A 23045-nucleotide genomic window follows, 5' to 3' on the forward strand; every position below is an offset into this window, starting at 1 on the left:
AATTATTGGAAATAATTGGTTAATGCCGTACTTTTCCGTACAGTGCATCAACCTCTTTCCTAGTGGCATTCTACGTTTTATAAACATCCACAAACGGACATAAAACATACAAAATTTTAAAATAAGCCTTGAACGAAACTGCCACAATTACACACAATGAAAGCATTTTTAACATTTTACGCGTAGTGCACAAAAAGAGAATAGCACCCATGCGTTTGCGCGCCACCCGCGTTCACTAAATGCAACGTCAATGTAACTTCTTGTAGGCCGCGTGGTGGTGGTGGTGGTGGTGAAAACTTTTAATCAACAGCGAAGGTGAAGCTTGTGGGCTCTACTAAACTAGGTGTCGTCCTTAGTCCGAGACGTCATTGGTCGAAGGCGCCGCTCGAGCCCCATTGGACCAGAGCTCGTCGTTCTTTTAGTCCGGAGCTGCCGAGCAGGGTCGCCTCCCAGTCCTCTCGAGTAGGGTGGGAAATAGGGAATAGCTTGGGATTCTCTTGGCAAGCCCAGACCATGTGATATATATCTGCTAAATCACCACAGTGCTGGCATTGCCCATTGATATGTGGATCGACACGTTTAACTATAGTTGGGCAGAGCAACGTATTAACATGGAGGCGCCATAAAAGGACGCGTTCTTCTGCTTTTGATAGGCCTTTCGCCGGAGGGGCACACACCCGGTGATGCTCGCAGAACTAATCTCGGCTTGCACTGAAACGTAGTAGAGGGGTAGGACATTCAGGCTGTTTAAGGCAACAAGGAGATTCCTGGGGAATGAGTGTGAGGGCCACTGCCCCGTAAACGCTGGAAACGCGAGTAGTTACACAGTTCGAAAAACAACTCGGATTTCGAGATATACGTTGAAGGCCGACACTAAGGTCTAAGACCCACCGCTATCGCGGAGTAGGTCTCCAACGGCGACAGTTCGTTATGCATATAATCAAGAACAGCAATGTTGCCCACAAGCGTGGTGAATGCCTGATGCAAAAAAAAGGAAGACTGCAAACTCGTGCGACCTTTCGAATAACAATACAATTTCCAGTGAAGCTGTTTCATTCGAACAGTTGCAATGAAAACTTCAGCTGCCTGTAATTCAATTGCGCAAATTAAAACGTTCCCCGTTTATTACTGGCCTTTGTGAAACCTCGCCGGTATATAACCATGTCGAGCAATTGTTAAGCAATTTTTAAAAAGGCAGTAAATAAGCCATGCAAATTGTTTCTCAGACACATCGGGCAAAACGTACCCCACCCATTTTTCGCAAAAACATAACCGTGGCGTTCATACAGTTCTCTCATGGCAGTGCGATAAAGTCTGTCTTGTTCGCAAAACAAACTCATAACGTGCCGAACCGCTTGCATACGTCATTTCAACACACTCTGAGGGCACCGCAATTTTATTCAACTCTTGATCGACACACGCTTCCAAACTTGACTGCATATTCCCCCTAATAATCCCGGAATTTCATCGAAGTATACAGCTCACGAATGACCAAGTTTTTTTTAGAAATATACAAAAACTGGCGTACAAGGTTTTGAGTGCCTATATATGGATTAACACCTGCACTGTAAAGTATATATATATATATATATATATATATATATATATATATATATATATATATATATATATATATATATATATATATATATATACTTCATTTACCTATCTCATGTATCTTCTCCTCCATGGGCGTTTACATTAGACAATTAATGTAACACTTTGTCAAGAGTGAGCACAATGTACTGACGCTATTTCTTCCTATGTAGTAAAATGCGCTTGTGAGTAACTTCACAGACTTGTTCGCAATCATAACTGTGTGCAGAAAAAAATGCATTATTTTTCCTCTGGGATAGAGGATTCATTCATTACTGATCTCTTGTCTGATCATTCCGACACGTTTTTATCCTGTCAGACAGAAAGGATATAAATTGTTGTTTGAAAATCTTATTAAGTTATGTATCCAACTATTTGTGCCCATTAAAAATGTGCAAAGCAAGGCGAAGGCTCCTTGGATCTCTCGCGACATCTTCAATTTATCCTGTCGTGTTCGTGGGCTTAGGTCCTCTGAATGAACCAATGGTCCCATACCAGTAGACAAATTTCAGAAGGCAAAACATGAACTTAATATTAAGTTGGAAACGGCCAAACATATCTTTTTTTCGCCTTTAACTGCCTGATCTGTTAAAAACTAACTCTCGTAAATTTTAGTCTTCTATTTTACCTCACGATGCTTCACGCATTTCATTAAAAATTGCTAATGGCGTCAAAAGTGATCCGCCGGTAATATCAGATGCTTTGAACAAGTACTTTCAGGCCGCATTTGTACCCAATAACAATTTCACTTTTTCTTTCACAGATATAGTTTGTTCTGAAGCAATCATTGACATTAACATAAACAATGAAGGCATTCTTCATCTAACATTAAACTTGGATACAAAGAAATGCATCGATCCGGACGCGATACACAATGCAATCTTGGTTCGCTATTCCTTGTAGTCATCAAGATATCTGAAGGTCATAGTCAACAAATATTTATCATCTGCCACCGTTCCTTCCTGATGTATGGTAGCTAAAGTGCTTCCTCTTTATAAATCTGATGATAAGCAGCCTTTGTCGAACTACAGACTGATTTCAATAGCAAACAGTCAAGCAAAATCTTAGAACATGTCATTCATAAAGACATAGTGCTTTCTCTGGAATCACATAATCTGTTATCTAACACACAGGATAGGTTTAAGAGCGGTTTTAACACGACATGGCAGTTAGTTGAGTTTGCGCATGACACTTTCCTTAACCTTGATGCTGGCAACTAGGTTGACGTTATTTTTATAGATTTCCCAAAAGCACTCGACACAGTATTACATTCTGACCTCCTTGCTAAACTTAATGCTGTACTAAATTTTCCTCAAATATTTAAGCGCATTCCAAGATTTCTTTCCCTTCGTTCCTAATTCGTCGCTTACAGCTCGACCGACTCTACTGCTATTGATCTGACATCTGGAGTTCTCCAAGCCTCCAGTTCTCGGCCACGGCTTTTTTTATCTACATAAACGATTTGCATGTTGGCATCTCTCCAAATATTCATCTTTATCTTAATGACTGTACTTTACATTGTTATAAAACACTGCCAGAGACGAAGCTGAGGACAGAAGACGATGACTGTCGCTGATGTCACACGAACTGGCTTCCATCTTGTATGCCAGTGAATGGTTTGTAAATGCCCTGTAAATGCATTTAAACCTCTCTTCTCCCCGCAACATTTTGGTGGAGGGGCAGGGTAAAAGTTGGTGAAAGTACAATAACATCATCGAGGTAGCACAGGCAGATTGACCACCTAAATCCTTGAAAGAGAGTGTCCATCATACGTTCAAATGTAGCCGGGTCATTACAAAACGCGAACGGAATCACTTATGAAACAGTATGAAGTATGAAATGATTAACTGTTCTAATGATTATTACCACCTCCAGGACTCATTTGCTAGGTTATGCAGCTGGCGCAACACCTGGAAAGTGAAAACGAATTTTATAAAATCGTCGCCACGTCCTTCTATTCTGCCCCCCCCCCCATTGTCATTACTCTTTCACTAACCGTGCGGTCAGTAGGGTATCTTATTATAAGTGTCGCTGTGTCATTATTTTTTTCATAACATGTCACGGTCCAGGCACATCGATCACATAGGTAAAAAATGCAGTGCGAAATTAAGCTACCTACAACCTACACAATCCAAGTCTCCAAAAAATACGAAGCTACTATTACACAGCATGTTTACTGCCAAGCATGTTTACTGCCAACTAGTGCCAAGGATTTAAAAAAAAGGTGGTTAGCTGCAGCTGAATGAAACCAACGGCACATGATTTGCCGTCATGTGGCGCTCCTTAGGGTTTCTTCTTTATATTCTGCTTAATTTGTTAATTAACTAAGATGGATATTGCAAAATTTTTATTATTCACTTTAGGGTCAAGCGGGTTTCGTTGCCTCGTAGAGGGGGTTCAGAAATGACGGATCCAATTTTTTATGGCAACGTGCATGCTGCGTGGTGATTTTCTTTCGGCGTTTTAAAAGAAGTCCACGAGATATCAAATAAAACCACGTGACTGCACTCATGCGCTGTCGTATTGCAGCGCTCTCCATTGCGGTTCATGCGAAACAATCGTGGGCCCGGATCGTGGCGAAGTGAGCGGCCGCGGCTCTAGGCATTGGCTTCACAGAGCGTCAGCACCTTTGGCGGTGGCACAGGGAAAGGAAGCGCCATGGTTCCTGATAAGCGCCAGGCTTATTAAATGCGCATGAAGTACGCTGTGCGTTTGTTGTCGTCATTGCAGTGCCAAATAAAGCCCTGTCTGACATCCATTACAATCGCAGTTACGTGAACACGTTCGATAGCATTTTTATGGCCGCACAACTATATGGGCGAGTTCTCGACGCCCTGCCGCTCCGCTATCGACAGCGAAAGCGCCGCTCGCGCGTGGTGGTCTAGAAGAGGTCCAGAAAAGGTCTAGAAGAGGTCTAGAGTTCCATTGCGCTGTGCTCCGTGGCTTTACAGCAGAGCTACTGCAGCGTTCTGTCTTCCGTTCTGCTCCCGCAGCATGAGCGCGGTGTACACATGCATTCGCGTTCCTGTCGGGCATCCGCGTGCATACCACACGCACACACATTCGCCTGAGTTGAACGGAGAGTGAACGTCCAGATAAACATAAACAAAATTAACAAGTTTTATTGTGAGAAACGCATTTCCTTCAATTTCATCTCGAGCACCACTGATGTGCACCATCAAACGCCGTTGTCTGCGCTCTTCTCAAGGCTATCGTTCTTAGACGGCCTAAGGGCTACGCTAAACTTGCGTAAACATGTATGTATGTATGTATGTATGTATGTATGTATGTATGTATGTATGTATGTATGTATGTATGTATGTATGTATGTATGTATGTATGTATGTATGTATGTATGTATGTATGTATGTATGTATGTATGTATGTATGTATGAATGTATGTATGTATGTATGTATGTATGCATGTATGTTAGTCACGGCGGTCTGCTCTGGACCACCATAATTAAGTTGCACTTCACTCCTTGCAGAGGCAGAACACGTATCTAGGGAGCTCCTGAATGTTACTTTGCAATGTGAACGCGGTTTAAATCATGGATTCGGGGCCTTATAAAGGTGCGAAATTATGCTAACGCATTTCTCTGACGTTTACTGCTAAATCGCCACACATTCCTTTTGTGTCAATCGTGATTAGTGAGACTCGCCCTCCCCCCCTCAAGCCAAAACTGTGCTCCAAAAATTACAGGGTCTCTTAAGATCTCTCGTAAGAGGTAAACAGCGAAAGCCTACTCTTGCTCCTCTTATCCTTCGCCTCTTTCTCCTCGCCTCTTCTCTTTCTCTTCTTTCTGTTAGTCATTAATGCTCACTACTAAGCATATTAAGTCATTTGTATTCAAATGTGGTCATTACAAGCCATCGTTAGACATGTTGGTCATATCTTAGTCATTAGTAGTCATTACAAGTCATTTCAGTCATTATTAGTCATTATTGGTCATTACTAAGCATTTTAGTCATTTCTAATCAATTTTAGTCGTCACAATTCATCGTTAGACATATTTGTCATTTCGTAGTCATAAGTAGTCATTATAAGTCAGTAATAGTCATTTTAGTCATTACTGGTCATTATTTATTTATTTATTTATTATACCCTCTGGGCCAGTGGCATTACAGAGCGTAGAGGGGAATAAGTTCATAAACTATGCATAAGAGCATCAGCACACAAACAAAATATACTAGTATAGCTATAGAATATTGGCGGATAACAAACCAAAGTAAATAAATATTATTTCTAATTATTCAACCTGCATATTTCAAAGTACATAGAATATTTAAACCAAAGTGCATAAAGGGCGTTAATAAGCAGAGTGCACAATTCAATGGGAGAACAGCATTGGCTAAAAAAATTGACTAAAGTGACCAAGTATCTTTAGTTATTTCGAATCAATTGCAGTCGCTACAACTTGTCGTTAGACATATTGGTCATTTCATAGTCAATACTAGTCATTACAAGCCATTTCGGTCATTATTAGTCATTACTGCTCACTGGTAAGCATCTTTAGTCATTTGTAATCACTTGTGGTCATTACAAGCCGTCGTCAGACATATTGGTCATTCCGTAGTCATTAGTGGTCATTACAAGTCATTAGTTGCCATTTTAGTCATTATTGCTCATTACTAGACATTTCTAGTCATTTCCAATCAATTGTAGTCATTACGAGCAGTCGTTGACATATTGGTAATATCCGACTCATTAGCAGTCATTATTAGTCATTACTAGTCATTATTAAGCTCAACGAATCTCTATTATAACGTCATCATGCACTAACCCTCACTGTCAATCATTTTTCATTCTTTAATCTCTTTAATCTGTCTTCATATAGCGTGATAACGCTTCGGCGTAAACTCCGGCGGTTAGGTCTGCTGACACAAACTTCACCATGAGCCTTGAAAGGCTTTCGGCTTAAAAAAGTGAAACAGAAACTACAGACAGAAACACGGTAGCACGTGAGCACGCACGCGCTTACGCACTGATATCGCTTGTTCAATACCTCCCTGTATTCCTAGCCAGCCCACTCACTGGCACGCTCGTCACTTTATCACCACAGACCCCCAAATTAGCGTTCAGAATATTTCGACACCCTATGTTTGAAAACATTCCGGATTCCATTTGTCCGCCGACGCGCTCGAAATCAAGTGACGTCTTTGCACCAGCCAGCTATCGCGTGAACCAGCCACAAGCTCTATAAAAAACCAGCAGGGCAGTCGGATTCGCAATGGTCGGGGTCGTATGACTTCCAAGAGCGACTTCCTAGTAGCCCGACGTGTGACACCCAAGCGTCTACTACTGTCACCGACGACGCTCAGGAAGACGGCACGCTTCGCAATCGAGATATCTGAGCCCCGAACGAGATTTGTGAAGTGTGACTTGCTCAAGTGAGTTGCCGGACGTGCGTCTGGTTAACCTCTCTGCCTTTCCTCTCTTCTATTTCTCTCTCTTTACGCACTCTGATGCCTCCAGCAACCTTCCTCCTCTCGACACCAGCGAACCCTTGTTCCAAAGTTCAGTTACCCTCCTTCTCATTGGCCCTAAGCTCAGCACAGCAGCGCCACTACAGCGAATGCTATTCGGTACTTAAGGCCTCCAAAGAAAGAGTGGATGCTCAGATCTCCGCTTGGAATGGGCGTGAGCTAGTGAACTGCCACCATGAGAGTGATATGGTTATTGCTGCTGGCTGCCGCCGCCTCCGGTGAGTTGGTGTTGCTGGAATTCCGTGTGGCGCCAAGGAAGCTCCTTAAGGAACACCACGTCTTGCCAGTATGCTGAGTGTTTAACATATGTTACGATGTCGCTACGTAAACTGCATGCGAAATTTGTCTGCAGGCACATAGGGCTTTGCGTGCCGCCTAAATTCAATTAATCAAAGACTGTTGTACGTTGCTCGAGTAAAATCAGCGCTCTACAACAGCCACCGTAACGGCAGTTAGGGTTGCTCGTAGGAAAATTGTCCTAGAAAAACTATTCCATTGAGCTGGGGGAAACGGAGGAGGTGAAACTTGTTCGATGTATATGCTTATTTCCATGCTAAATGTGTTGACACTATGATACTTCCGATTAATGTAGATACTATGTAACACTCTGAAGATGTAACGCTTACGTTATGTAGTTGCATGTGACGACTTTGCTTGTGGCGAAGCTACACGCGAGAAAGACAAGCTCATGGGACCTTGCAAAAGCACAACCCGAATTCCTACGAAGCTGTGTCTATGGAGCAGTTGAACTAAGATTTGCGGTTGTCCGTAATGAAATTGCATATTTTAGAAGCATTCCTCTTATATGACATCCGTTTGAAAGCTTGCCAGCATACGAGGCTTTCGAGAATTTTTTAAGAAATTTTACCAACGGCAGTCATTCATCCACACATATTTTACGTTGCTAGAACATTGACCATAGTGTCAACTAGCTAAGTTTGATCTCGGTTACATTTAAAGTTTACTGCGAGATAAATTATTGGTTGTTCATAGCACATTTTGATAACGCTTCGGGCTGCCTTGCATACGTAATTTACTGCAAAGGTCGCACACTATGACTTCTGCATAGACGTATTATCTCTAACGTCCCCATTATTTTAATCAAATATAGACAAGGTGCCTTGTTCTACGATTACGCCGGCGAAAGCAACTACAGATATCGTATGAAGCATGCAAATAAAATAAAAGGAAATGCAGGGCACAGCAATTATTTGCAACGCTTCGAATTAGGTCATGAACATGAAACTTCATGTCACACACTGCACATGCCATCATCACCCTTGTCGCTAGATTTAAACTAGGTATGGCCTACAGTTAAGTTGGGACATTACAAAGCATCAATGACAGCATCCGCAAAACACGAACACGCGATTAAACGAACTGTTTACGAAGACTGCATATATACATACACACGAATTAAGCTTCACACAAAGATTTCCTATACAGTTCGACCCATTCTCGCTAAATTTGATTTTGGTAGCAATTTTAGTTCTGTCAGGGCAGCTGGCTATATCTTATGCCACTTATATGACGTACCTATAATGCTCCAGATTGCTTTTATAGGTGATTTATAGCCAAGATCCGAATTAAACCTCCCCCTTGGAACTATGTCTATACATCACCCATTACTTGGCCGTGTCTGTAACTAAGAATGAACAAGGCACCTTATTTAGTTCATTGAGAACAGCAGGCGAACTTTCTATTATGCATGGAAATATACAGAAGCCAGGATTTATAATTATTTGTAACTCTCTTAATTAAGCCAGAAACATTAAAATTTCGCCACGCATCGCACTTAGGCTACATGACCCCCCCCCCCCTCCTCCACCCATTTCATTTATATATACAGTTTGTGTAACGCGTTGGTCTCTCTGGAGATTGGGAAACATAGCTCTGAACGACATCGTGACACTTTCGAACTGTTCCTTAAGGCAATTTTTATTTGCGACACTATTTTTTTATTAAGAAACGTTTTACGTTACACCCAATCTTGCCATATCTTTCGTCATATGTTGAGTAAATTTGACTTCGGTGGTTATTGTAGTTATGCCAGAGCAGCAGTGTAAATTTTACGCCACTGATAACACTCCGGAGCACTTGTATACATAATTTATTGCTAAAAAGCGCATTTTTAGCAACTCGAAATTTTCTCTACACTTACCCCTAACTTGTCTCTCCTTTTCAAGAAATATAAAAAAACTGCTTTGTGTAGTTCCCTGACGACACTGGATAAACTGACCACAAACCTTGTATCACGCATGGAGATACCAAAAAAATAAAAGAACGATTGAATAATTATATGCAACGTTTCTGCGTTTCTGCAACGCTTAATCCAGGAACATTAAGCACTTGTGACACATCGCAGTTACCATGGCCGCCTTTACCACCAAATATGCACTTTGTAGATTGTAGAGTTATCGCTGTACACAGGAAACGTAGCTAAAAACGGCAACGTGATACTTTTCAGCACTTGCTAAAATTTTTTTTTGCCATCACTTTATTTGATCCAAATGCGTGTACCTTTGCACAGGTATTTGCGGTGGCGCTACCCCCAAGTTCCCTAAATTTCATCATGCTGGAATCTTAACTAACATCACGGGAGCTGGCTGAATGTGACGCCACTCGTAAAACACACTCATAATGCTCCAAAGCACTCGTATACGTAATTAGTTGCAAAGGCCTCAAATATACCTCAGACCCCATGACCTTACACATTAAACGTAACTTGGATCGATTTCTATATGCACGGCAACGAGAATAATCGATTTCTAAGGCCTGCCTGTAGTGCGTGTCTGTAGACTCACGCTACAGTGTGCCTGTGGTGAGGGACTCCAGGTTAATTGAACCAAACTCGCCCAAAATCGCCCATGAACCAGCTCGCCCAAATCAAAGTTTTACTGCAACGTAATTTTGACCGCCTGGGTTTTTTAACGTACACCGAATGCACAGTACACGGGCGTTCCTCCATTTCGCCTCCATCGAAACACGACCGCCGGAACCGGGATTAGATCCCGCGATCTCTTGCTCAGCAGCGCAACGCCGTAAACGCTAAGACAGCACGGCAGGTAACCGTGTTACTTAAGGACTAGAATACATTGAAAGACACAACAGAGGGAATAACAACATCACTTGGTTTATAAGGCTAAGAAGATTCAAGAGAGAGAGAGAGAGAGAGAGGAGGATGCATGGAAAACCAGGGAGGCGAACCAGAGTCATCTTAGTAACCAGGGCTGTCACCTTGACTTCTTTACTCAAGGAAGTTGTTTCTCAAGTGGTCACCTCTACCATCAGAGAATCTACTTTCTGAGTAAACAAATGACATATCACATCGAGAATCTGCAGTGGCATCAAAAGTACCTGTGTTAGGTGAGAAGGATTCAAAAACAGCAACCCGATCCAAGTCTTGAAATCGAGAACTGGTGGTCTGACGAAGAGTAGAGAAGTCAAGAGTCATTTTTTCCTGCCGTGAAAGCAGTTTATAGAAAATTTCGGCAACTATGCGCTGATCGTTATTTTATTGAGTTTCGTCAGAGGTGGAATTAGCGGTTAATCAGGTAGCTAGTATCGATCTTCATGCGTTATTCTTGGGGCTAGGTTTGAATTCAATGTCCCCGCTTAAGACACTGCGTGAAGAGTAGGCAACGGTTGAACACCGTGCAGGTGCAGCTGCTCCGGAACCCGCTCACCGCGGAGACTGCGCAAAAGCTATTACACTCATTACACGCCTTGCATAACGCATAAACATGAGTTAAGGCGAATACTCTGTGATTATTTACTCTGTGAAACCAGAGCCCTTCAAACTTTCGGTACGTGTCACTGAAAGATAAGCACCCATTTAGACTAGATATGAAATTTCTGCCACTTTTGGTAATCTCGGGAATGCGTGGAAAGTTGTGAAGCTTTGGTTAACGCTTCCAAACTGGCCATAAAATAAGGGCTTGGCCATTTTCATTTTAAGCCCTAACTGCTACATACACTTCAAATTCTTCGTGTCTATTACTCCGAAACTTTTCCACATTTTGGCAAAAAAAAAGCTTCATGGGTGACCTAGATTTTTCAAACAGCCATGAAAACTGGCATATAAAGCTTTCGAACGCTTCTGGACGCATAACCCGATACGCTGGGCATTTATTTTGACTGATTTATTCCAGAAACGAAGTGAAGCAACGCCACTGCTTCACATTAGAATAGCGCAACGACGATGATTTCCATCGCTCTCTAAATACCGATACGCCTTTATTCTGGCGGTGCCGATATAGGCGCGGACAACTTTCTGCAGCAATGAAAGCTGCGGAAACTTGTGCACATCTGTTACTGCGCTAAGTAGTCCCGGATTCTGCGAGTGCTTTAGGTTTCTTGGGTCAGGTACTGAATCAGCGTAGTTCATACGTGCGGCAGGGTCGCATTTCACTCAACGCGTAAGATAAAAGTAAAACGAACAGGAGAAATTTAACGCGTAGTAGTGTATGTTGCCTTATTTTGCAGTGGTAAACGAGATGTGTATGTATGTTTTCTCATTCCCAGCTCAAATGAATTAAGGGAATGACAATGTGGAAAAATTTTCAGGAGTGTTCTCGTGTACGCTTTTCCTCCATAGATATTTCTCACTTGCAAGAGGATGTTGACCGCGACCATAGAACTGCAAGTGATACGGTTTATGCGTGCTGAGAAATATGAAAAATTACTGGTGCTATTAAACGAGCATACAAGCCATGCAAAACCTCGATTGATTGCACCTCTGAGTGGAGACGTTGGCAAATGTCCTATGTGGTCACAGTGCATAATAAGAATACAATTTGTAAAGTATAAACGAGCGGTACTGTACGGGAGTGCTTCCTTTCCGAACACTTCTACGCTAACGTCATACCGTGTGAGCGACGCCTCCCTTCGCCTCAAGTTCTCCCCCGCTATTTGCACTTGGTAACACGCTGACACCAAATCGGGCCAAACAAGCACTGAAGTTCGGTAACATGTGATGTACATGAGTGGGTAGAAAGTGATAGCATTACCAGAATCGGTCCACCGACGCCGTTGAGTGGCACTGCTTCCAGGAGTGTCTCGCGTAACAAAGCACCCTTGTGGCTACCCGTAACGTGCGCTGATATCAGGAGTGATCCACCATGCAACCACCTAGATTAGACAGTCTACGGTGTTGCTTTAGTTCAGACTATTGCACCTCCGGTATTGAAAAAAGTTCAATAATTCATTGTCTCCATGAAAGGCCCAATTAACACGGTCGAAATACTGCCACACAAAACTACAAGGAGTAGGACAAAGAAAGCGAAAGGTAAGCTTCACGCTATACAAACAAGTACAACATTTTGAAGCATAATGATAACCTAAGAGCTCGCGGTTCTTTTTCGCACCGCAAAGGAATTGGGCTAAAGACACTGCTCCCGTTTACTTAATGCAGCTGCTGTAAGCGAGGTACTTTCCAGAAGATAAATCAGGAATCGGTTTCATCGAACTTACATGTTTCTCTGGCTATAGCTACAGCTTATGTAGATAAGGTTCCCTATCGTGTGAAATGAAATGCACGTAGTTAAAGCAACAACATTTTCGAACTTTCATTAACAAATAATTCAGTTCTTCCAACCATCACAATTCCGCTGAGTTCAAAATTCCTCAAGTGCGGGGTGCCAACCAAGGCATAACTTGGTGGCAGATCTGCCTAGTTGTGCTGGCATGTGCCAATATTTACTTAAGCGAATGCATTGAGAAGGTTTGTTTCTAACACATTATTTGTCATTGGGCACACTCCTTTTCTTTGGATAGTAAAGGTTAAACACTCACACAGTTCTTTCTCTGGCCATAAGGTTTCGAGGTCGGCAAGGAGTATGTGTACGAGTACAAGGGAACGATGCACGTTCTAAACCCTGAGCACCGGCATCAATTGACTGGCCTTGGATTCCGAAGCAAAGTCATCATGCAGCCCAAGCCAGATCACACGCACTTTAAGGTAACCTCAAGGAAGCTACTGATCGACTAATGTAATAATTAGCACGAAATTGCAAGACGTACGGCTGGCACAACATCTCACAGCTGGTGGCAGTGACAAAAGTGCAGAGCCTCTGAATTCCCTAAAATTTGTGCTCAATTACTCTTTTCACTGCTATGATCGGTGATCTTTTTGTTTTAGTTTTACACAATTACGGTGCGACTAACTTTTTTTCTTGCAACACCACGGATAATTTTTCTGCCTCCATGTCTTCGAAGCAAAACCTTACAGAACCTAATTCAACTGCACGGTGCTACACTGCTTGGCGGCTATTGGGTATTTCAGGGGCAATGAACTTCATGTTAGTTGAGTAACCTGGTCAGACATGTCTATATTTGCTCTTGTTATTAAGCCACCATTCTGTGTTTTGATATGGTAACAGTTCAAAGTTCTTGTTCTTACTTTTAGTTATAAAACAACTTAAAAACTAAAGAATTCGCCTAATCGGAGACGCAAGCACACAAATAGTCACCGGGAAAGAAAGCTTAACGGGCTTTTAACTTTGAGGAATGAATATAACAGCAGAATTCTTGTTCTCCTTGTGTCATAATGAATCAGGTTCCTTTTTAGATATCACTGAAGCATTACGAATATCAGAGGCCGTTATCATCACTCTTCCAGATCGTGAACTTCGAAACGGACTCGTTCAACTCGGAGGAGATCGACCTCACTCATCACGAGTTCCACTACGCGTCGAATGATCACCTCGTCGGCGCTCTAGAACAACCTTTTGCCGGCAAGTTCGACCACGGGAAGGTACAGTGTTCTTTTTTTTTTTGACAAGACTAATCATGGAAACAGCGCCGTGGTTAACGTCATTTAAGATTGCGACATACACATAATTACAAAAGCAAAAGAATAAGAACGCTAAACAGCAACGAACGCAGCCACGACACTCATTGCACTTGAACTCGGATGCCTAATGTTTTGAGCACACACAAGTCCGCACAAGTCCTTCAAGACATTCAAATTTTTTCTTGCAAGGCCATGAACCACGTAATGTCCAAACATAGCTCCACGTCAAGGAAAACGAGAACAACGAGGTGACGTCTTCCCTGGCCACAGATAGCACATTTGTACAAGAAATAATAAGGCTTTATATGGCTTAAAGCTCAATTGCAATATTATAATTATTATATTATTGAATCAGTCGTTGGCGCAACCATCAGGCGGCTCCGAATTCCTTTATTGATGAATCAAAATAAACTTGATTTCCGTTGACTTCCATGGTTTACTGAACTAGGCACCAGTGAAAAGTCACTCCAACGTATGAAAAAGGCATCTATAGGCTACGCGTTAAGTTTATCGTGCTGAAATCAGCAGTTTGAGGTATCAAAAACTGAGCATAGCATATATGAGATGCCGGGCATTACAGGTTTACTAAGACATGGTGTGAGAATTACAATTCTTGTTTATTAAGCAACGCATACTCCCGAGCAGATACTATGCAAATTTCATGACGCGAGAAGCTAGCATTTCAACTTTGGATAGACTTTCGCATCGCCAGTCTGCCAATCAACTCAATATTGCTCCTTTCCGACCCCTAACAGGAAGGCTTAGGTCGGGGGCTAATATATAGCTACATGAGATTGGAGAAATCGTTTTTCTCGGCAAAGATTGCACTAAATTTGAGGTGGTTTGTTACATTGAATTTACAATCTACTAACTATATGAAGCATATTTTTTATTTAGACCATCAAGCTTTGTACAAATATTCTTGGAAAAAAAGCCAAACTGTAGATAGTTGTGTGCAGTTGCGTTAATTTTATTACCTTAAAGGTCCCCTGTAGGGGCACTACGTAAGGGGTGGCTTTTTATAAAATATCGAGAACATCGTGATAAATAATCATTCAAAAATGGTCTGTTACAAGTTCTACAAACGAAGATAGACAAGTGGTAGTAGCAATCTTGGGGGGAAGGCCTTTCCAGTCTGTGGCGGTTCGGAAGAAAAAGGAGATAGTGAAGGTGGTTGTTCGAGCTACTTGAAGTGGATTGCTGGTGCGGTGAGATATGTGTGCTGTTGCTCTGATGCAAGGTGCTTGATTAAAGAGCGCTCATGGCACAGGGAAAGAGTGGAAATGCTACGTCGACATGAAAGCACTGATAAGCCGGATTCCAGTTTCAGAGATGAAATGCTGACGTCGTATGAGCGTGATGAAAAAATGAATCTAACAGCACGATTTTGAACTGATTCTAATGCGTAGGTGATATATGCTTGATACGGGTCGCAGATGGCTGACGCGTATTCTAGTTTCGGCCTAACAAGGGACTTATAAGCTGCAGTAATGAGCTAGTAATTTCACATGTGGTGGGACTTTATGCAGATTACGTTTTAGAAAACCTAACATTTTGTTAACTGCGAGATAATGCTAGCGACAAGTGCGGGCCAAGACAAATTGTGAGATGGGGTTACGCTTAGATACTTGAAGCATTGTACTGGTTCTAGTGACCTGTAATTAATTGTGCATGGGAAGAAGAAAAAGTTATGACAGCGGGAGAAGGACATGTATTTACGTTTGCTAGCGTTTAGGGTCTTCAGTGGATTGCTGCGTCATTATAAGGTACTATTAAGATCATTCTGGAGAGCTGTTTGGTAACAGGAGTTCTTGATAGTGCGGTAGATAATGCAGTCGTTTGCAAACATGCGTATATTACAGTAGACAGGTTAGCTAAATCATTATTATATATTTAAAATAACAGGGGACCAAAGAAAGATCCTTGGGGCACGCCAAAGGTTACGGGGAGGAGGCTTGATAGGTGATTGTTGATTATAAAGCCATTTGTGTGCGATTAAACAAAAATTCCGTTATCCAGATTAGAACGTTAGGGTCCAAGTTCAGCAGTTGGAGTTTTAGTAGCATACATCAGTGAAATACATTATCAAATGCTTTGGCAAAATCCAAAAAAAGATTTCATCAGTCTGTACATTGGTGTCAAGGTTAGTACGCAAGTCATGAGCAAAAAGAACTAATTGGCTTTCGCAAGAGAACCCTCTGCGAAAAACATGTTGCGTAGGGTGAAAAAAGTGCTTATAGTCTAAGAAGGCGATGATTTGAGAGTAAACATGTTCAATGATTTTGCACAGCACATGGTTAGTGAGATGGCTCGATAATTTAATGGAGAATCCCTGTTAGCTGTTTTGTAGACTGGAACGACATTTCACACCTTCCAATCATCCGGCATGGTTCCTGAACAGAGTGACTGTGAGGATAATAAGGACAAGTATGATGCAGCCATGTGTCATGTGTTTCTTATAAGTCTATAGTTAACTTTATCAACGCCAAATTAAGAAGAGCCTGGTCTTCTGCATTATATATGGCATTCCATCAGCATAAAATGTGATGCATGGAATGTGAGCTTCGATATTGTACAAGGTAAAGAAAAATATGTTTTGATTTCTTTGTTGCAAATGCTGAGTTAAAAGTGTCAGTGCATTCAGTATCGGTAATCGCATTGTGTGAGTCATTGGTGAGCATAATAGTGCGAACTGGATGGGGGAAGTACAAAGCTTTCGATTCTATAACTTCGAAATAAATAACGATATCCCAATTCTATAAACAGTACCTATAGATACATTTAAAGCAGATAAACCCGATGCTGATTTCAAGCCACTCTGAAACATACCAGCAATTTGTGAGCACATCCATAGAAAATCCTAGTAAGTATTAAAACATTTTTACTAGAGCTATATAATAATTGTCCGCTTTGAATGCTCTAACACATGCAGTTTGCACAAGTGCGACATTTATTTTTGGTAAAGTTAGGAATTTGTAAACCTTGTACTTCATGTATATCTTTAAGCTTACCACCCTTAGAAATTTTTTGTAAGAAGTTCAGTCCTTAGTGAAAATTCTTCTTCAGAGCCTGCAGAATGTAACTTTCTCTCTAGAGTGCAACAAATTTCATTCAGAGCAGTCATCCAGCATTTGCCTTATAAAAATATTTTTTGCGTTTTACAAGTATTTGAATAGGGAAATCGTAGTTGGCCCCGTGCTAGAGCTTCATCTTAAAGGCAGTGAGCCACGACTTTACCAGCGCCTATGAACCGACAAGCAGACCCCGCACCTAGCAATTGTTCGCGCTAACCCCTGTCAATGTATACAACTTTCTGCAGATCGAGGAGATCGAGATCGGCAAGAGCGAACCCGTGTGGGTGAAGAACGTGAAGAAGGGCGTGCTGTCCCTCTTCCAACTGGACCTCGTGAAAGGACGTCACGAACACCACGATGAGAAAGAGTACCACGTCAAGGAGGTAGGCTGGCAGCCGAGGCTTTATAAGGATGGGCAGGCAGCCCTCCATCATAGTCTGACGTGTGGGACTGGTGAGATATCTGTACTTCATCGTCGGGGCTATCTGCATACAACCGCGATTCACATTACAGATGAGCCCCGAGAGAATTTCTAAACCCTATCGTCCTACTGGCACTGATAGTAAAGCACTGCGGGAACATCAAGGTCCAATGCCCGCAAGATTAAAGTTCTGATTGTACTTAGAATAAGGATATACTACGTGCGAGTTGGAATGTATCCATGGTGAAATTTCAGCTCCAAAGATAAATGTGGACGAAAGGAAGACTAGGGTACACAAACACGTCTTACTTTGGTCCTCGTTCATTTTTCTCCTGACATTTCACCATGTACTCATATTATCAGTGTAGAATCGCGCTGCTTCATACGCCAACACATTTACTAATCTAGCAGGTAACGGCAGGTATACCTGTGCTTCCGCGGCCACCAATAGGCCACCAATAGGCCATATAGGTCACCTGTAGGCCACCTTTGTCGGCCTCCTATAGGTGGCCGACAAAACCTAAGGTTATGTCGCTCGAGACTAAGCTACAAATTTTGCAAAACTCCAAGTGTGAGCTCGCGCAGTCGATGATATCGATATTCTGAAGACCACGGGCGCCACGATCATGAAGCTGAGAACCAACATGATTTACAAGAGTACAATACCGATTTAGCGGCGTAAATTCGCCTTTACTTGCCCTCGCGAGTGTTAACTTACTGATGTGTTTATAATTACAAATGGCTTCACGCAGACCAAGCCCTTCTGCAATTTATCTTACTGTTGACGTGTAATGCCAATGTTTTTCGCGCAATATTCCTACAGGATGGTCTGCACGGCCCTTGCGAGACGATGTACGTCGTGCACGAAGAAGAGCACGACTACATTGAGGTGACCAAGGTTAAAAACCTGGAGAAGTGTGACCATCCCAATTTCGCCATCTTAGGCCGGGAGGTTGCTAAAAAGTGCGTCAAGTGCGAGGCAGAGGAAACGGTGAGTAACACGTCAGCTGCGCCCTGGCTGCTGAGTTTGTGTTGAACGTGCGCGTTAAAAAGAATACACACCCAAGCGACGGGGAAGCCCCAGCGCATTCGCAAATATAACATACTATATATAAGAAAATGATAAACTGTTTTAGGCCGGCAAATTGTCCTTGAGGATTAAGTTCTGGGGTTTTACATGCCAAAACGGTGAACCACGTGGGAAGCACACCATATAGTGGGGTACTCCGAAATAATTTTGACCACTTAGGTTTCTTATTTAACAACGTGAGCGTTCTTGCATTTCGCCGCCACCGGAATGCGGCCCCCGTGGTCTGGATCGAACCCATTACCTCGAGCTCAGCAGCGCGATGCAGAAAAAGCTTGGCAACCACGGCGAGTGGCAACTTATTCGTCGGAAACCCTTTTTACTCGTGTGGAAGAAAGTTTGTTTTGTATGTCTTTCGCACTCGACGAAATTTCAGCGCTGGAACATCCGCATGGCGCGTAACGCATCCTAACTTTTTCGAACATTCTGATGGAAGAGAAGTTCTGGAAACTTTCACGCCACATTATGGTTGTGCTTCAGTTTATCAGTAATATCACGTCGGTGACGGTTAGATTGGCTACCATGGTAGTGTTTACGCCTCTCTCTTTCTTTTCAGCACCCGTCCTCCTCCTCATCTGAGGTGTATTACGAACTCAAGGGAACAGCGCAGCATTACGTGATCGTCCATGCCTGGGCCGAGTCTGGATACCTGTTCAAGCCTCACGGCGAGGGCAAAAAGATTCACGTGAAACTGAAGTAAGCATAGCTCGAGAGAAACAAGACCTCCTTTGCAGGTGTTTATCAATCTGAGCAACTGATGCATCAAAAGATACACAAGCGAATGCTTGCACCCTTTGGAAGTAATAGAAGTCCGTTTGCTGGTGGTTCTTAGTGACGATTCATCCCCGATGTGAAGAAGACGGCCTATGGCGCTTCTGCACCGTGTGTATGAAGACCCTGCCGTGATGCAGCTTGCGAGTTATCATCGACTGCCTGGTTACAAAGGCGCTTTGGGGCCAACGCTACCCAAATAATACAAGGCCTCTGCACTGCACTTTATGACGTCACGCTACTAGGGCCGAAAATTGCGCTGCCAAGTCAGCGGCGTGACGAAAGCGGTGATGTCGAAATCCAGCGGCTGCTCGGCAGCATTCCCATTTTTCTGTAGCGCTCGGGCCCTAGCAGCACGAAGTCATAAAACGGAATGTACAGGCTCTGTGCTACATAGAGTGGCCTTGTTCCAATGCAGACTGCGTTGTCTGGCTGCTCTTTACCACCGCAGCTGTACAAACTAACGCGGAACCAGTGTATTGCGGCGGTAAACCAATAGTACTGTCTATTGGCTACAAGAAAACACCCAAGAAAAGGGTGTTCTGTTTTGGTTTGAAGTGTAGGCAAGGTAACATTCATTGCAGGATTCGTACTTACCTTTAAAAAGAAAAAAAATTGTGCAGCCTAACAAGGTGCTTTCGAGCACGAGCTGTCTCAAGACGAGAAAGTGGCATATGAGGGTACGCGCCGAGAGTTTCGAAGACCTGTGTCTGGCTTTTGAACGAAAATACGCGTGCGTTCGTGGCCCAATGCCACAGTGAGCAGCACAAGCTCAAAGGAAGAAAGAAAAGCGAACCTGGCCTAATAGTTAATGTACCGGGGTTGCTGAGCTCGGTCGTACTGGTATGCTCGAAACAACGACCAACCATTGGTTGGTCGTTGTTTTGTTTTTACTAAAGCGAGACGAGACAGGAACCTACCTGCCTAGCAGCCTGCGGTAAAGTGCCAAGAAAGAAGGAAAGAAAGCTCGCATTTAAAGAAGGTCGCGTCGCTGAACGATAACAAGCACAGCGCAGCATGAAAACATCTACCAAACTTATCGTCACCTTAATTACCAGCCTAATTAGCCGGCTACTTCTTGATCAAAGAACCTTATCAAACAAACGGCTTTACAATGGGCCACCTAGTTCTTAATGCATGCTAAGGCTTTTGCGAAATCCCGCGTGTCATCAACCCAGAGCAAGTGTTCGCGTCATGTAAGTCTTCACCAGGCGTAAGTAATCAGACGGCGCAGCTCTTCGATCAACGTATCTCTTCAACCAGCTTGGCTGTCGAATTCGCGCAGCTCTGCAACAAGCGTAACCCTTCAGCAAGCGGGAGGCACCCGCCGTGATGGTGGCTTAGCGGCTATGGTGTTGCGCCTCGAAGCACGACGTCGCGGGATCGAATTCCGGCCGCGGAGGCCGTATTTCATTTAGGCAAACACGCAAACAAAAAGAGAAGAGAGAAAGCGCTCGTATCTCGTCCATTGGGAGCACGTCAAAGACAGTTTGCTCGTCAGGATTATTCCGGAGTCCCCGTCTATGGCGTGCCTCATAGTCAAATCGTGGTTAGGGCAGGCAAGACTCCATCATTCAATTCAACTAGTGGCTATGGCGGTGCGCTGCTGGGCACGCGGTAGCAGGTCCGATTCCCAACCATGCTGTGTACGCAGATTCCAGTGTACACAGAATTAGTTGCACGCTCAAGAACCCGAGGTGGCCAAAATTATTCCGGGATCCCTCACTATCACGTGCCTCACAACCACACCGTGGTTTGTTACGTAAAACCCAGTATGTTTTATATTTTTGCGCAATATCGGAGAAAACACAAAGCTTAACAGGAACTGGTAGGAGTTAATTTTGAAGCAGGCTCGTCTCATGCGGGTCCTATGCTCGAGCTTTCAGCCTCTGCTGGAGCCAATGGCTGTTCGCCTATAGACACGCGTTTTTGTGCAGAAGCGACAAATACAGAATACACATGTAAACATAAATACGCAAGACAGCGCATTACCTACAACTGCGTTGCAACTCAACAGTGACGGCGGCTCAACACGTGCTCACAGCAAGAGCGTTATGCGTCGTCATTATCGATACAAGAACTCGCGAACAGGTAAACATGTTATCCAAAACTTCAACTTTGAATAATATTCACGACTGACTACAACGGCAAAATAGAAATCATAGTTGTTTGTATGTTTGATAAAACCACAATTAGTGCTTATTAAAAACACAGCCACGCCTTAGCTCGCTTTCGAGGTGACGTGCGCATATATGCGCCGCTGTTCCTGACTTTGCATTAAACATAATTACTTCGCCAGCCGGCGCTGAAGAGCTGTGGTTAAGTATTTCTCTCGCGAACTTCTCGCGTCACCTTGCAATTGCTTCGACTGGCCACGCACATCTGCAGTCGCACCCTGGACCTCCTGGAGGAACACGACGCCACCACGGAGACACCACTCCCTGAGGACGTCGACAAGGAACACTCGCTGGCCCAGGATATGCACACGACTGCGGACCTGAAGACTCACGATGAGCTCAGACACGCACACCCTGCTTTCAAGGAATTCGACGTGCACGCCAACAAGCAGAAAGTAAGCTCGCTTTTAGTTTCATCATCATCATCATCATCATCAGCCTGGTTACACCCACTGCAGGGCAAAGGCATCTCCCCTACTTCTCCAACTACCCCGGTCATGTACTAATTGTGGCCATGTTGTCCCTGGAAACCTCTTAATCTCATCCGCCCACCTAACTTTCTGCCGCCCCCTGCTACGCTTCCCTTCCCTTGGAATCCAGTCCGTAACCCTTAATGACAATCCGTTATCTTCCCTCCTCATTACATGTCCTGCCCATGCCCCCCCCCCCCCCCCAGTTCTTTTTCTTGATTTCAACTAAGATATGAACTCGCGTTTGTTCCCTCAGCCAATCTGCTCTTTTCTTATCCCTTAACGTTACACCTATCATTCTTCTTTCCATAGCTCGTTGCGTCGTCCTCAATTTCAGTAGAACCCTTTTCGTAAGCCTCTAGGTTTCTGCCCCGTACGTGAGTACTGGTAAGAAACAGCAGTTATGTACTTTTCTCTTGAGGCAACCAGCTGTTCATGATCTGAGAATGCCTGCCAAACGCACCCCAGCACATTCTTATTCTTCTGATTATTTCAGTCTCATGATCCGGATCTGCCGTCACTACCTGCCCTAAGTAGATGTATTCCCTTACCACTTCCAGTGCCTCGCTGCCTATTGTAAATTGCTGTTCTCTTCCGAGCCTGTTAAACATCACTTTAGTTTTCTGCAGATTAAGTTTTATACCCACCCTTCGGCTTTACCTCTCCAGGTCAGTGAGCATGCATTGCAGTTGGTCCCCTGAGTTACTAAGCAAGGCAATATCATCAGCGAATCGCGAGTTACTAAGGTATTCTCCATTAACTCTTATCCCCAATACTTCCCAATCCAGGTCTCTGGATACCTCCTGTAAACACGCTGTGAATAGCATTGGAGAGTTCGTATCTCCCTGCCTGACGCCTTTCCTTATTGGGATTTTGTTAATTTCTTTATGAAGGACTGCGGTGGCTGTGGAGCCGCTATAGATATCTTTTAGTATTTTTACATACGGCTCGTCTACACCCCGATTCCGCAATGCCTCCATGACTGCTGAGGTTTCGACTGAATCAAACGCTTTCTCGTAATCAATGAAAGCTATATATAAGGGTTGGTTATATTGCGCACATTTCTCTATCACCGGATTGATAGTGTGAATATGGTCTATTGTTGAGTAGCCTTTACGGAATCCTACCTGGTCCTTCGGTTGACCGAAGTCTAAGGTGTTCCTGATTCT

At 43.4% G+C, this 23045-nt stretch overlaps 1 protein-coding gene across 1 annotated transcript in view; it reads left to right on the forward strand.

Annotated features, from left to right (window-relative positions):
• Positions 1–7225: 7225 nt before the first annotated feature.
• The window catches only part of LOC142560062 (vitellogenin-6-like), a 50095-nt gene continuing 34275 nt past the window's right edge, over positions 7226–23045 (forward strand). The window contains exons 1-7 of the mRNA XM_075671839.1: positions 7226–7301; positions 12900–13042; positions 13703–13837; positions 17196–17333; positions 18195–18362; positions 19015–19154; positions 21618–21801. Of these exons, the coding sequence (XP_075527954.1) occupies positions 7259–7301; positions 12900–13042; positions 13703–13837; positions 17196–17333; positions 18195–18362; positions 19015–19154; positions 21618–21801 (951 nt within the window). The 5' untranslated portion in view covers positions 7226–7258. The remainder of the gene's footprint in view (positions 7302–12899; positions 13043–13702; positions 13838–17195; positions 17334–18194; positions 18363–19014; positions 19155–21617; positions 21802–23045) is intronic.

The sequence above is a fragment of the Dermacentor variabilis genome, chromosome 10 (assembly GCF_050947875.1).
Source record: "Dermacentor variabilis isolate Ectoservices chromosome 10, ASM5094787v1, whole genome shotgun sequence".
NCBI classification, from domain to species: Eukaryota; Metazoa; Arthropoda; class Arachnida; order Ixodida; family Ixodidae; genus Dermacentor; species Dermacentor variabilis.